The sequence below is a fragment of the Trachypithecus francoisi genome, unplaced genomic scaffold (genome assembly GCF_009764315.1).
Source record: "Trachypithecus francoisi isolate TF-2019V2 unplaced genomic scaffold, Tfra_2.0 Lachesis_group5, whole genome shotgun sequence".
In the NCBI taxonomy this organism is placed as follows: domain Eukaryota; kingdom Metazoa; phylum Chordata; class Mammalia; order Primates; family Cercopithecidae; genus Trachypithecus; species Trachypithecus francoisi.
The window spans coordinates 58758404-58773459 of NW_022681470.1; the positions used below are offsets into that span (position 1 = coordinate 58758404).

The 15056-nt window shown below is 42.0% G+C and overlaps 1 protein-coding gene across 1 annotated transcript; it reads left to right on the plus strand.

Annotated features, from left to right (window-relative positions):
• The first annotated feature begins 248 nt into the window (after nt 1-248).
• On the plus strand, nt 249-13995 carry TIMM17A (translocase of inner mitochondrial membrane 17A). Its single transcript, XM_033196793.1, has 6 exons — nt 249-388; nt 2418-2517; nt 2645-2708; nt 7194-7322; nt 8694-8804; nt 13118-13995. The coding sequence occupies exons 1-6, from the start codon at nt 363-365 to the stop codon at nt 13201-13203; spliced, it is 516 nt and encodes a 171-aa protein (XP_033052684.1). The 5' UTR covers nt 249-362; the 3' UTR covers nt 13204-13995.
• The last annotated feature ends 1061 nt before the right edge of the window (nt 13996-15056 follow it).

Sequence of the window (15056 nt, forward strand, 5' to 3'; positions counted from 1 at the left end):
AAAGGGAAGGGAAGGCGGAAGGGAAGGGAAGGGAAAGAAAGAAGCGTATTTAAGAAGCATCGCGTTGATGTCAGGCCACGGAACCTCTGGTGACCGGGTAGTGTAACTCCGTCATTGGTAGCTCCCCGCCCACGCAGCCGGGACCCGCGGCCTTCGAGGACACGGACTGGGCCAGTCTTGCCCCGCCGCGGCCAATGCCCCAACCACACGCCGTCCACCGGAGTCCTGACTCCCATTGGTTGCAGCGGGAAACAGTGAACCAATCCTCATAGGCCTTAACGCCCTCCTCTTGGGGTCACTTCCGCCTCTGGGGTCAGGCTCCGCCCAGCTTGCCCGGCATCCCTCGCGGCGTTGGAGTCAACATGGAGGAGTACGCGAGAGAGCCTTGGTGAGCCTCACCGCTGTCTGCATTTCTCTTGCCCGCCTGCCCACTGCCCTCCCTCTCCCCTGTCCATGCTCCCAAGGTGCAAGCCAGACTCAACCGCAGCTTTGTCGACTTGGGCCTGGTAACTGTGGGCAGTGCAGTCTTTCACGGCCAGGCGGCTTCTTAGCCCTGTACCCACTACCTCCCCGGCCTCGTGAGCCTCGCTCTCCCAACCCAGCACCCGTGTAACCTTGTGGTGGATGGTAAAGAGGTCCAGACTTGAGTTTAATAGAACCTCGGAACCTCCTCCCAACGCAGGGCATAATCGACCTTATGCGGGGCCAGTTATAATCCCCTCTGTTCGCCGAGGTGACCTTGGGCGCGTCCCTCCGTCTCGCCTTGCTCAGTTGCTGCGTTGAGGAACTGAAGAATAAGCATTTGAGGGAGTCATGCTTGAGGTTTTACTTGTATCATGATATGTGTCCGCAGAGCAAAGCATTTTAAATGAATGGAACATAGATTTTAGCCAAGGGGTCTGACAGTGGGGCCTTGTTTTTCTCCTTGGAATCCTTTCTTGGGGGTAGAGGGGGACAAAAATTACCTGGGAAATAGGAAGAGGTAATAGCATGTGTTCTCCGAAAAGCCATGGACAGAAATTCATTCTTTCATCTAGCGTTTATTGAGTGTGAATAAACCAGGCACATAGATAATTATAAAACGATGTAATTGCTGTCAGAAGTCTCAGGTTGCCAGAGTTTAAAGTTTCTGGGGTCATAAGTAAAAAATCACATCTTGGTATTTCGAGTAATCAGTTGTTTTATTGTGTAAGAGCAGCAACCAAGATGTCCTCAATTTGTGAAAGTGCCCAGAACCTTGAATTATTACTCTGTTATCCTAGCCTTGAATTATTACTCTGCTTTCCTAGCCTTGTTGCCTGTTTCGTGTTCCCCTTTCCCCCAAATGGCATACAAAATGTAAGTTTTAGGGTCTCCTGGCTCTTCAGACTTATCTTCTTCAAAGCAGTTATGCTCCGTTCTGGACTGTGCTCAGATATGTAGGACTCAGCACACTGAAAATAGCTGTTTGATATAGTATAATGACACAGGTTAGCAGAGGATTGAAATATTTAACTATGTTGAGTTAGAGATCTTAGAAAAATAAGGCCGGGCATGGTGGCTCACGCCTGTAATCCCAGCACTTTGGAAGGCCGAGGTGGATCACGAGGTCAGGAGTTCGAGACCAGCCTGGCCTATATGGTGAAAGCCTGTCTGTACTAAAAATACAATTATTTGCCGGGTGTGGTGGCCCATGCCTGTAGTACCAGCTACTCAGGCGGCTGAGGCAGGAGAATCGCTTGAACCCAGGAGACAGAGGTTACAGTGAGCCAAGATCGCACTATTGCACTCCAGCCTGGGTGATAGAGTGAGACTCCATCTCAAAAAAAAAAAAAAAAAAAGCCGGCGGGCGCAGTGGCTCAAGCCTGTAATCCCAGCACTTTGGGAGGCCGAGACGGGCGGATCACGAGGTCAGGAGATCGAGACCCTCCTGGCTAACCCGATGAAACCCTGTCTCTACTAAAAAATACAAAAAAAAACTAGCCGGGCGAGGTGGCGGGCGCCTATAGTCCCAGCTACTCGGGAGGCTGAGGCAGGAGAATGGCGTTAACCCGGGAGGCGGAGCTTGCAGTGAGCCAAGATCGGGCCACTGCACTCCAGCCTGGGCGACAGAGCGAGACTCCGTCTCAAAAAAAAAAAAAAAATTGGAAAAATACTGGGTTTTCATTTACTAAATCATTAGGTAACCCCTTAACATTCAGTACATATTTCCTGAAACAATATAATCAGTTACCTGGTTAGCTTTGTAGTCAAAATTGCTGTGATTTTTTGACTGCCCTGTTTGGTTACAGCATTTCCTCCATCATTTTATAGGCCAAATATTGGTTGCAGTGGGTCCTGCAATATAATCTGTTCCATTATAATCCTTACTGTATTAGCAAAGATTTTATGGTTTGTGAATGAGAAATGTGGTCTTTTTTTTACCCCTCTGTTCTTAGCCCATGGCGAATTGTGGATGACTGTGGTGGGGCCTTTACGATGGGTACCATTGGTGGTGGTATCTTTCAAGCAATCAAAGGTTTTCGCAATTCTCCAGTGGTAAGTGGGTGAATGGTCTTATTTTATCATCACTTGAAGTGTGGGTTTGATATTACTGGTGGTCCCATCAGTGGCTTAGAAATGTACTTCTAATATATTTTTTGTTGCTTCCTTTTTTTTGTTATAGGGAGTAAACCACAGACTACGAGGGAGTTTGACAGCTATTAAAACCAGGGCTCCACAGTTAGGAGGTGAGCAGAATTTTCATTTTAAGTGAACTGATTTTTTTTCTGTTTATTTGAAGATGGAGCTATTTTTATTTTTAGATTATAACAATTAATGATTTTAGTTTGGTCTAACAGTTTGTCACAAACATATATCCCTATAGTATCTTCTTGATTTGTAGTTTGTTTGAAAAATTAACCTGAATTATGATACCCATTTGAAAATCTTGTCTCCGTCCTTCTGATACTCTGTGATTTTTTTTCCCCCTTCTCCAGAAGAAAGTGTGTTTAAAGCTCAGGTTTGAGGCTGGGCGTGGGTCGTAATCCCAGCACTTTGGGAGGCCGAGGCGGGCAAATCAAAAGGTCAGAAGATCTGAGACCATCCTGGCTAATGTGGTGAAACCCTGTCTCTACTAAAATTACAAAAATATCCGGGCGTGGTCGCGGGCACCTGTAATTGGGAAGCTGGGGTAGGAGAATGGCGTGAACCTCGGAGGCGGAGCTTGCAGTGAGCCCACATCCCGCGACTGTACTCTAGCTGGGGTGACAGTGAGACTCTGTCTCAAAAAATAAATAAATAAATAAAACTAAATGTAATGTGGTACTCTGGAACAGATAAAGGACATTAATAAACTAAGGAAATCTGAATTAAGTATGGACTTCAGTTAATAGTAATGTGTCAGCCAGGCACAGTGGCTCACACCTGTAATCCCAGTACTTTGGGAGGCCGAGGCAGTGGATTACCTAAGGTTGGGAGTTCAAGATCATCCTGGCCAACATGGTGAAACCCCATCTCTACTAAAAATACAAAAATTAGCCGGTTGTGGTGGCAGGCACCTGTGGGTCATTAGTTGTGACAAATGCTCCATGCTAATGTTGATGTTGGTAATAGGGAAAACTGGAAAAGTTTGTGTTTTCTTATAAAACAGGTGAAATATAGGAAGGGTGAGTGGTGGTGTGAGTGAATTGGAATTATCCATTTCAAATCCTTGAGGTTAGCCTTTTTTAGGAAGCTGTTGAGAAGTTTTTATGGTATTTTAAATTCTAAAAATACTATAATGGTTTTTTTTATTAATTTGGTGAGCATTTACTAAGGCATTCAGATCAAGGTGCAGGGACAGGCAGTATGGGAAAATCATAGTTGTTTTCTGAAAGATATTATATTTTCTTTTTTTTTTTTTTTTTTTGAGATGGGGTCACCCAGGCTGGAGTACAGTGGCACAATCTTGGCTCACTGCAACCTCTGCCTCCCAGGTTCAAGTGATTCTCCCACCTCAACCTCTAGAGTAGCTGGGATTATAGGCACGCACCACCACAGCCTGGATAATTTTTGTATTTTTAGTAGAAACAAGGTTTCACCATATTGGTTAGGCAGGTCACAAACTCCCTATCTCAGGTGATCCGCCTATCTCAGCCTCCCAAAGTGCTGAGATTACAGGCATGAGCCACCACTCCTGGCCTCAAGTCTTATATTTTCTTTCTTTCTTTTTTTTTTTTTTTTGAGACAGAGTCTCGCTCTGTCGCCCAGGCTGAAGTGCAGTGGCCGGATCTCAGCTCACTGCAAGCTCTACCTCCTGGGTTCACGCCATTCTCCTGCCTCAGCCTCCCGAGTAGCTGGGAGTACAGGCGCCTGCCACCTCACCAGGCTAGTTTTTGTATTTTTTAGTAGAGACGGGGTTTCACCGTGTTCGCCAGGATGGTCTTGATCTCCTGACCTCGTGATCCGCCCGTCTCGGCCTCCCAAAGTGCTGGGATTACAGGCTTGAGCCACCGCGCCCGGCCTCTTATATTTTCTTTCTTTTTTTCTTTTTTCTTTTTTTGAAACGGAGTTTTGCTCTTGTTGCCCAGGCTAGAGTGCAGTGGCGCGATCTTGGCTCACGTCAACTTCCGCCTCTCTGGTTCAAGCAATTCTCCATCCTCAGCCTCCCAAGCAACTGGGATTATAGGCGCATGCCGCCACTCCTGGCTAAGTTTCTTGTATTTTAGTAGAGATGGGGTTTCACTGTGTTACCCAGGCTGGTCTTGAACTCCTGAGCTCAGGCAGTCCACCCGCCTGGGCCTCCCAAAGTGCTAGGATTACAGGCATGAACCATCCTGCCTGGCCTAGGTCTTATATTTTCATAGAGAAAGTAAGATAGGATTTTGACATGTCCCTGTTATTCTTTGAGCACTTTCTTTCATTTTTGGAATAAGACATTTAGGCTCATCTTGTACTTTTCATGCCTTAGCTGTGGGCAGGGCAGCTTTTCCTGTCGTAGCCATTTCTCCGAAGAGTCCTGGTTCCTTTTAGTTGTGGGTGGTATTTAGGGCCAGGAGTGTTGGTTCACACCTATAATCCCAGCACTTTGGGAGGCCAAGGCAGGAGGATGGCTTGAGCCCAGGAGTTCAACACCCTTGACAACTTAGAGAGAATGCCTGTCTACAAAAAAATTTTTTTAAAGAAAGGAAAAATCAAGAATGGTATACAATCTATATTTCTGTATATCTATACATATTGAAAATCACAAGTTTACTTTGATATCTTGTATTTCCAATTCAGCCCCACAGGATTCATTATTTTCTTCCTTTTCATATGTATACCTGCCTTCTTAACCTGCTTGGGCTATGGTACCCCACAACAGGCTGCCCTTTGTCAGGGTATACTCTCACATTCCATGCCAGGCTGCCTTCCTTGAGAATCTCTCTCTTGCTTAGGCTCTAAAACCTTGTTCTAGGCTGTCCAGGTGTGTACACATTTGCCTCATCTGGCTCTGGATCTTCACACCAGACTACCCTTTCTGGATCTTCTCATCCTGCTTAGACTCAAACTCTCCATTCTCATCAGTAGCCAAAACTTATTCTGGCAGTGATTTTCAGGGGAAGGCTCTCCTGAGATTTTAGGCTCTCGTGAGGAAATGGGAGGGTCTTATCAGAAAATTTTAGTGAGGTAATTCTAATATACCTAGACATCATAGCTATCTCCCAGGGCATAAAACTACTGAGAAGAAATAACTGGTTTATTTTTACATAGGATGTGATTTCTAATATTGGATTAAAAATGAAGACGCTTATGCTATACTCCACTGGTACTATCCACTAGATATAATTGATGATGTGAGAATTGGAAAAAGATTCTGGAGATGCTCTGGTTCAGACATTTGGTGGAACTCCGTTTATTGCTCTTGTTAACACAAGTTACCTCCTACCCTAAGATTTCAGAGGGTAAAGATTAAAGTGACTGCTTTGTGCAGCTTTTCTTCTTTCTTTCTTTTCTTTTTTTGGCTAATCAAGTGGAGCAGTGAAAATGGAGACAACAAAGAAAGGACCAGACACTTTTTTCTTTAATCCTATTAAATATAATAGGATATTTATATAACTTTATATGATGCAAGTCTTACGTATTCATTTTAGAAGACTTGGAAAAGATAGAAAAACACAAAGGAATGAAATCATGTCACGTCATCCAGAAATGCTGACAATTAAAACCTTAGTGTTGTCTTTTTAGATTTTGTTTGTACTTGTATATGTATGTTTGTGTATGGGTCTTTGTTTATTTTGTGATACTGTTTTTGTATTTAGATAGAGTTTAAGTGCAAAGTAATCTGCTAATTTAAGGTTGTTTTAAATTCATATCTGAGGAATAAAGGATGGAAAGGCAATTTCCATCCCTTTGATGTTCCATAATTCTAGCTATTTATATCATTCATTTGCCCCTTCAGCATGTATTGGATTAAACCTGTGATACATTCCAGAATAGCTGGATTTCTTTTGTTTTCCCATCGATAATTTTCATAGAGTAGATGCTCAATGACATATAATGAAGAAAGGCCAAAAATAGAGGTAAGTGAAGCTATGAAAGAAAAGGAAAGATGAAGCAGAGTAGTTTGATTTTGTTTATTGCTGCTTAAACCAGAGAGATAGGTTGTTCTGGAAGGGCGATTTGCTTGTTTTTACACATATGCAGCCTGACTCTTTTAGGCTTGGCTTATTTCTTTTTTTTGTTTGTTTGTTTGAGATGGAGTGTCGCTCTTGTTGCCCAAGCTGGAGTGCAGTGGCACGATCTCGGCTCACTGCAACCTCTGCCTCCTGGGTTCAAGCGATTCTCCTGCCTCAGCCTTCCCAGTAGCTGGGATTACAGGTGCCCGCCACCACACTCAGCTAATTTTTATATTTTTAGTAGAGACGGGGTTTTGCCATGTTAGCCAGGCTGGTCTTGAACTCTTGGCCTAAGGTGATCCACCCACTTCAGCCTCCCAAAGTGCTGGAATTACAGGTGTGAGCCATGGCGCCCGGCTGGCTTATTTCTTTTAGGCTTTGGGCCATTGCTAATTTTCCAGCTAATATAATACAGTCAAGCTTTATTCAAAAGATAAGTATTCTGACTCTTGTTCAGTGTTTATTCAAACTTGTGTTTGAATGTATTGGACTATAAGAGTTTTGAGAATATAGTGAGTGTTGTTTTTGACTATAATATTTTAAATGGAAGATGAAATTTAAATTAGTATTTGCTTGTTTCTTTTTACAATACAATAGGTAGCTTTGCAGTTTGGGGAGGCCTGTTTTCCATGATTGACTGTAGCATGGTTCAAGTCAGAGGAAAGGAAGATCCCTGGAACTCCATCACAAGTGGTGCCTTAACGGGAGCCATACTGGCAGCAAGAAGTAAGTAGTCATTATAGACACACTAGTAGAAATCACACTTTTTGGAAAACCTCATCTGCCTTAATTGAATGACATCTGTAATATATAAAACTGATTATTGACCAGGCACATTGGCTTGTGACTGTAATTCCATCGCTTTGGGAGGCTGAGGCAGGTAGATTGCATGAGCCCAGGAGCTTGAGATCAGCCTGGGCAATATAGGAAGACCTGGTCTCTACAAAAAAAAAATTTAATTAGCTGGGTGTGTTGGTGCATGCCTATAGTCCCAGCTACTCATGAGGCTGAGGCAGGAGGATCCCTTGAGCCACCACACTCTATCCTGGGCAACAGAGCGAGACCCTGCTTCAAAAATAATAATAATTATAAAACTGAGCATTGCTTAATTTGGCATAGCATAAATATACAGTATATGGTGATTTGAAAAAAAAAAGTAAGGGGATCTCTTTATTTGGAATATTTGAGAATGAAAGAACATGGAATTCTAACCAATATATTACAGTGGTTGAGAGCACTTCAGGTCCCAGTTCTGCCATTAATTAGCTGTATGACTGGTCAGTTTACCAAACTTTATGCTATAATTTCTTCACCAGTAATCTGGAGTTAGTTAATAATTATACCTGCCATATAGAATTGTTATGAATAAGGAACTTAGAACCATCTTCTGGATCCTCAGGACAGAGAGCAAACCAGAATTCCTTTGAGCTTAGTGGTTTAGACCAAGGAGTTTGCAAACTATTTCTGTAAAAGGCCAGATAGTGAATATTTTAGGCTTTGTGGGCTATGTGGTCTTTGTCATAGCTACCTAACTCTGCTGTCATAGCATGAAAGCAGCCATGGATAATACATAAACGAAACAGTATGGCTGTGTTTCAGTAAAACTTTATTTTTTTTCTTGAGATGGAGTCTCACTTTCACCCAGGCTGGAGGTCAGTGGCACAACCTCGGCTCACTGCAACGTCCGCCTCCCGGGTTCAAGCAATTCTCCTCCCTCAGCCTCCTGAGAAGCTGGGACTACAGGTGCCCACCACCACTTCCGGCTAATTTTTGTATTTTTAGTAGAGACGGGGTTTCACCATGTTGGGCCAGGCTGGTCTCAAACTCCTGACTTCGTGATCTGCCCGCCTCGGCCTCCCAAAGTGCTGGGATTACAGGCATAAGCCACCACACCTGGCCTTTCAGTAAAACTTTATTTACAAAAATAGGCAGCGGGTGGCCTGTGGGCGGCCATAGTTTACTGACTCTGGGTCTTAGGCAGTAAGAGTTTGGGAATTGGAGGAGCATGTAGCCATATGGACAGTTGTCTTCTTTACTATCTCTTACAGTAAACTAGATTTCTGTAAAAAATAATCTCTTTGTTATTAATGTCTTCAGATGGACCAGTGGCCATGGTTGGGTCAGCTGCAATGGGTGGCATTCTCCTAGCTTTAATTGAAGGAGCTGGTATCTTGTTGACAAGATTTGCCTCTGCACAGTTTCCCAATGGTGAGTCTTCTTTTTGCTTAAAACTATAGCTCAAACGTTTTGGAATGGTTTTCTGATGTTAAGAAAGAACATACTTTGCCTGCTAAAATGTGTGGTATGTATTAAAATGCTGTGGTTCATGAGGACTGTGATAATAGGTAAAAAATGAACATGTTACATTTAGCCACAATAACAAAAATTTTTTGTATAAATTTGCTGTTGATCTTTCTTTATAGTACTTAGGGTTTATCAGTGCTCATGTATTGCAAGAAATGTCTGATAATTTTTTTTTTTTTTTTTTTTTTTTTTTTGAGACGGAGTCTCACTCTGTCGCCCAGGCTGGAGTGCAGTGGCCAGATCTCAGCTCACTGCAAGCTCCACCTCCCGGGTTTAAGCCATTCTCCTGCCTCAGCCTCCCGAGTAGCTGGGGCTACAGGCGCCCGCCACCTCGCCCGGCTAGTTTTTTGTATTTTTTAGTAGAGACGGGGTTTCACCGTGTTAGCCAGGATGGTCTCGATCTCCTGACCTCGTGATCCGCCCGTCTCGGCCTCCCAAAGTGCTGGGATTACAGGCTTGAGCCACCGCGCCCGGCCGTCTGATCATTTTAAAGGGACTTGAAGAATGGTTCTGCAGATGTGTAGCAATGATGATGGTCAATTGACAATTTAGTATTGTATATCTACATGCCAGACACTGTTTTACGTAGTGAACAGGACAGTCCCTGCCCTCAAGGACTTACATTCTGGTAAGGGGAGACAGATTAACACATTAACAGATAAATTAGCTTATTTTAGATAGTGTTGCTTGTTTTGAAGAAGAGAGTAGTGAAAAGTGACTTATATTTGGGAAGGTCACTTTAGGGTTCACAGGAGAAAATTTAGAATCTTAGAAAATTTGTTAGCCTGGCTAATTTTTTATTCGTTTAATTTGTTGTCTGTTTTTCTTCCTATCTGATGCATAGGGTAATAATTAAATTGTGGGCTGAATGATCATTACATGGTTATAGAATGTGCTCTCAGCTGATTAGCCAGGCATAATGGCTCACACCTATAGTCCTAGCTACACAGGAGGCACGAGAATCAGTTGAACCTGGGAGATGGAGGTTACAGTGAGCCAAGATCACACCACTGCACTCGAGCCTGGTCGACGGAGCGAGACTCTGTCTCAAAGTGAAACAAAACAAAAAACTTGTGTCAAGATGGTCCATTCCTGTAGATGGTCCATTTGTGTAGTTCCAGCTACTCAGGAGTCTACTCACTTGAACCCAGGAGTTCAAGGCCAGCCTGGGCAACACAGTAAGACCCCATCTCTTAAAAAAAAAAAGTTTCAGTGTCTAAATGAAAATATCCCTTGACAGTGGAAGGATGCAGAAAGATATTGTGAGGTGGCCAGACACAATGGCTCACACCTGTAATCCTAGCATTTTGGGAGGCTGAGGCAGGCAGATCACTTGAGGTCAGGAGTTTGAGAGCAGCCTGACCAACATGGTGAAACCCCATCTCTACTAAAAATACAAAAATTAGCCGGGCATGGTGGCACATGCCTGTAATCTCAGCACCTCAGGAGGCTGAGACACAAGAATCACTTGAACCTGGGAGGTGGAGGTTGCAGTGAGCTGAGATCACGCCATTGTACTGTAGCCTGGGTAACAGAGCAAGACTTCGTCTCAAAAAATATATATATATATGTATGTATGTGTATATATATATGTACAAGTATGTGTATATATGTACAGATATGTACAGATATGTAGATATGTACAGATATGTACATGTGTATATATGTACAGATATGTGCATGTATGTATATATGTACAGATATGTGCATGTATGTATATATGTGCAGATCTGCGCATATATGTATATATGTACAGATACATACGTGTGTGTGTGTGTATATATATAGAGAGAGAAAGAATAATAGTGAAAATTTGACCTGGCATTTGGGAAAGAAACACACAGAATAGTGAAACATGTTGAAAATTATTTTTGGGGCTTGGAAAACATTCAGCATGAAGTTAGGAATAGATTATACATCCCAATTTGCTTTGATTTCCCTGAGGCACCTAGCAAGAGATTCAGTATCTTTTTGGCACAATTTTCAAGTGTACTGCTTGTTAAATGCCAGTGAGGTAATCTGGATGACCCTGCAGACCCTCTCACCTTGTGTTTGTTTTTCATGCCTTACTTCTGAGTTAACACTCTGTTGGGATGGTCGCTTTCCAATTTTGTTTTGACCTCCTCAGTGTGAAAGACTTTACATAAAACATCAAAAGAGTTCCATATTTGCAGAAATTCAGAAATCTGTATAGCAAAAACTTAAATATTACATTGTCTCATAGAAATTAGCCTTGAGTACTTTGTTTTAGGCTTTTTTCCTGAGAGGGAATCTCCTTTTTATTTTATTTATTTATTTTAATTTTTTTTGAAACAGAGTCTCTGTGACCCAGGCTGGAGTGCAGTGATGCAATCTTGGCTCACTGCAGCCTTAACCTCCTGGGCTCAGGCGATCCTCCCACCTCAGCCTCTTGAGCAGCTGGGACTATAGGTGTGCACCGCCACACCCGGCTAATTTTTATATTTTTTGTAGAGATGAGGTCTCTGCCCCTGATCCTGAACCCCTGGGCTCAAGTGATCCTCCCGCCTCGGCCTCCCAAAGTTCTGGGATTACAGGGGTGAGCCACTGCGCCCAGCTGGAATCTCCTTTTGAGTAATTAAAACTCAGCATTTATATAGAAGCAGCCTAAAAAAGGTGAATTTATTTTTAGATAGGAGATGTGTTTCTGAAAAGCTGTGTAGGGGGGAAATCTTTGAAGAGTTAATTATATTTTTCCAGTGAACTTACATAAAAATGTTTGTTTTTTGTTTTTTTTTTTTTTGAGACAGAGTCTCGCTGTGTTGCCCAGGCTGGATTGCAGTGGCGCAATCTCAGCTCACTGCAACCTCCGCCTCGGGGGTGCAAGTGATTCTTCTGCCTCAGCCTCCTGAGTAGCTGGGACTACAGGTGTGCGCCATCATGCCTGGCTAATTTTTTTTTGTATTTTTAGTAGAGACACGGTTTCACCATATTGGCCAGGCTGGTCTCGAACTCCTGACCTCGTGATCCGCCCGCCTTGGCCTCCCAAAGTGCCAGGAATGTGAGCCATCACGCCCAGCGAAAAAGTTTTTAAAACAGTGGGAAAAGAGTAGATAGAACTGTATTTAAGTGGCAACAGTGATTTTCTTTGGCTTATCTTTTTTTGTTTTTGGTTTTTTTTTTTTTTTTTAGAAGAGTCTTGCTCTCTCGCCCAGGCTGGAGTGCAGTGGCGCAATCTTGTCTCACTGTAACCCCCGCTTCCCGGGTTCAAGTGATTCTCCTGCCTCAGCTCCTGAGTAGTTGGGATCACAGGCACCCACCACCATGCCCAGCTAATTTTCATATTTTCAGTAGAGATGGGGTTTCCCCATGTTGGTCAGGCTGGTCTCGAACTCCTGACCTCAGGTGATCTGCCCACCTCAGCCTCCCAAAGTGCTGAGATTACAGGCGAGAGCCACTGTGCCCGGCTCCGACTTATCTTTTTTACCCAGTTTCTTCTTAAGTTTTCTGTAATTAACAGATAATTGTATTTATAATGAAGTAAAAATATATGAGTGAAACACTTTGAAAGCGTCAGAGAATTCTGCCACTGCCCTCTTTCTCTCTTCCAGATATTTTTTAGTCTACTTCAGTTTTTCTTAAAGGAGAAAAGATTGATTCATCCCCTAAAAGTCTTTTTTTTTTTTTTTAAGCACTTTGTTTTTCTTAGTTCACAGGCTCTCCTATCCCTTGAAAATGAAAACTGCAAGACTTTGTTCAACAGCAAGCTATGTGGTGTCTTCCCATTTCAGAACTCATTCCCTACTTAATTGGTTACATAAATTGGATTACCAAGTTCTCTTAAAACATGACTAAGATACTTATACTTTGTGAAAATAATTTTAAATAGCTACTGAAAAATATGACAAGAAGTGGGAGCAACTCTTCTAATCTTGATGTATGGCAGCTTGTTACAGCAATTGCTTTAAAAACTTGAAGTTTGCTTCTTGCTATAATTAATCCGTCTGACTTTGCTAGCATAGTGTTTGAGAACTGTTCATTCTGGAGCATAGCAAGCCAGTCTGTCATATGTTATACCAAATTTGAAGGTTCTCCAGTACTCTTATGGGAATTAGGCAGATCTATAAAGAAATTAGGGTTATAGCTGTAATTTAGCACATTATTTTTTTGTTGATTGATTTACTCTCTATAGAGACTCATTCCTTTTAATTATATAATATTCAGGTGATTTTTAAATCCTTTTTATTTCTCACTTGCAGGCCCTCAATTTGCAGAAGACCCCTCCCAGTTGTCTTCAACTCAGTTACCTTCCTCACCTTTTGGAGACTATCGACAATATCAGTAGGACTTCTTTCCTAGGATTTCTTTAACAGAACGAGTTGTAGTTCAAGAAGGATTTCAGAAGATCAAGTTGTACAGTCTGTTTTTAAAACCATAGGTGGGACAGCTATGGCCAATAGGCTATAAAGAGACATTTAGCACTTTTTTCTATTTAAAGGAACAAGGGGGGAGGGGTGCTAAAAGATAATACATTTATTTATTCACACTTGAATTACATTTGTGATCAAAATAAATGTTTAAATCGCTAAAGGAAAGTACAATAAGTGCTTGAAAGATGAAGGACCAAAGGGCCAAAAAACAGTAAAATATGATCATCATCTCCTTGGGGACTTCTCTGCCTTGTTTTGTGTGTTCTGCTATTCAGACAATAAAAAGCTGGTGGAACTTACTCTTTCTTTTAAGATAAGTTGTAGACTTCGACGTTTCATGCTTATGTACTTCAAATAATGCATGTTTTATAGTTAGTCCCTCATCACTTGAAGTGACTTACGAGAATTATGCAGTCAACAGGGATCATTTCACACTGGGATGCTTTATGGATTGAAGGATATGGTAAAATATTTATACTTTACTTTGAAAGTAAAATATACTATGTCTTGGTTTTAAGGATATTGGATACAAAACTCTCTTCCTTTAGGGCTACTGAGTCTTGATTCCTGATCATCAGAAATTTCACCAGAAACAACTTGCTTCCAATATACCCAATTCTATATGAAGAATTCATGGAGAGGGTACTGGCACTGGAAGAGTTTAGTGTTTCTTGTATGCTTGAAAATAAAATATGTACTGTTTTGAATGTGTTCCAAGTCCTCTGAAGCTGATCTTCATAAAGGATGTATTTTGGGGTCTGGTTGGGCCTGGAAAATGGATGAGGGCTTCAGAACAGGTCATTTTCCTGATAATATTGGAAGTGATATGTGGCCTTATAGGAGGCATGATGTTAGTTAATTCCACATTTGCCTACATCTGTGGGAAATGGAGAACAAAGCCATGTGGGTACTGTAAACACACGTTTATCTTTTGGCCCAGTGCCATACATACGGTAGGCATTTAATTACTGATTGTGTTTGGATAATTTGGGAATTTTTTACTGTGGTAAAATATACATAAAATAAGACTTATTAACTATTTGTAAGTGTATAATTCAGTGGCATTGAAATACAGTCACGAGGTTGTATAACAGCCATCACTATGTATACCCAAAATGTTCTTATTATCATCAACATAAACTGTGTTTTGTTTTTAGAGACAGGGTCTTACTCTGTCACCCAGGCTGGATGGCAGTGGCGCAGTCATAGCTTACTGCAGCCTCGAACTCCTGGCCTCGAACCATCCTTCTGCCTTAGCCTCCCACACCCCATGCTGGGATTACAGGCATGAGCCACCATGTCCAGCCTTCACCAACATAAACTCTGTACCTGTTGAATAATAACTTCCCATTCCTCACCACAACCGCTAGTAACCACAATTCTGCTTTCTGTCTGTGAATTTGCCTTTTCTGGGTACTTTATATAAGTGAAATCATAAAATATTTGTTTTTGTGTGTCCGTCTTAAAGCACTTAGCATGTTTTAAGGTCCATCCATGTTGTGGCATGTAGCAAAATTAATTTTTATGGCTGAATAATACTCCATAGTGTGCATATACCACATTTTATTTGATGATCAGTTAGGTTGTTTCTACCTTTTGGCTATTATGATTTATGGCGCTATGAACATTGGTGTGCAGCTATCTGTTTTCAACTCATTTTTGGTTCTTTTGGATATACACAAAAGAGTGGGATTACTGAGTCATGTGGTAGTTCTAGGTTTAAATTTTTTTTTTTTTTTTTTTTTAACAGTCTGACCGGCCGCAGTGG

What these genes read in the sequence shown, in the direction of transcription:
- TIMM17A (XM_033196793.1), top strand. Translation starts at nt 363, where the DNA reads ATGGAGGAGTACGCGAGAGAGCCTTG. An exon ending in GAGTACGCGAGAGAGCCTTG is followed by an intron (nt 389 to 2,417) that starts GTGAGCCTCACC and finishes CTCTGTTCTTAG; the next exon opens with CCCATGGCGAATTGTGGATG. An exon ending in AGCCATACTGGCAGCAAGAA is followed by an intron (nt 7,323 to 8,693) that starts GTAAGTAGTCAT and finishes TAATGTCTTCAG; the next exon opens with ATGGACCAGTGGCCATGGTT.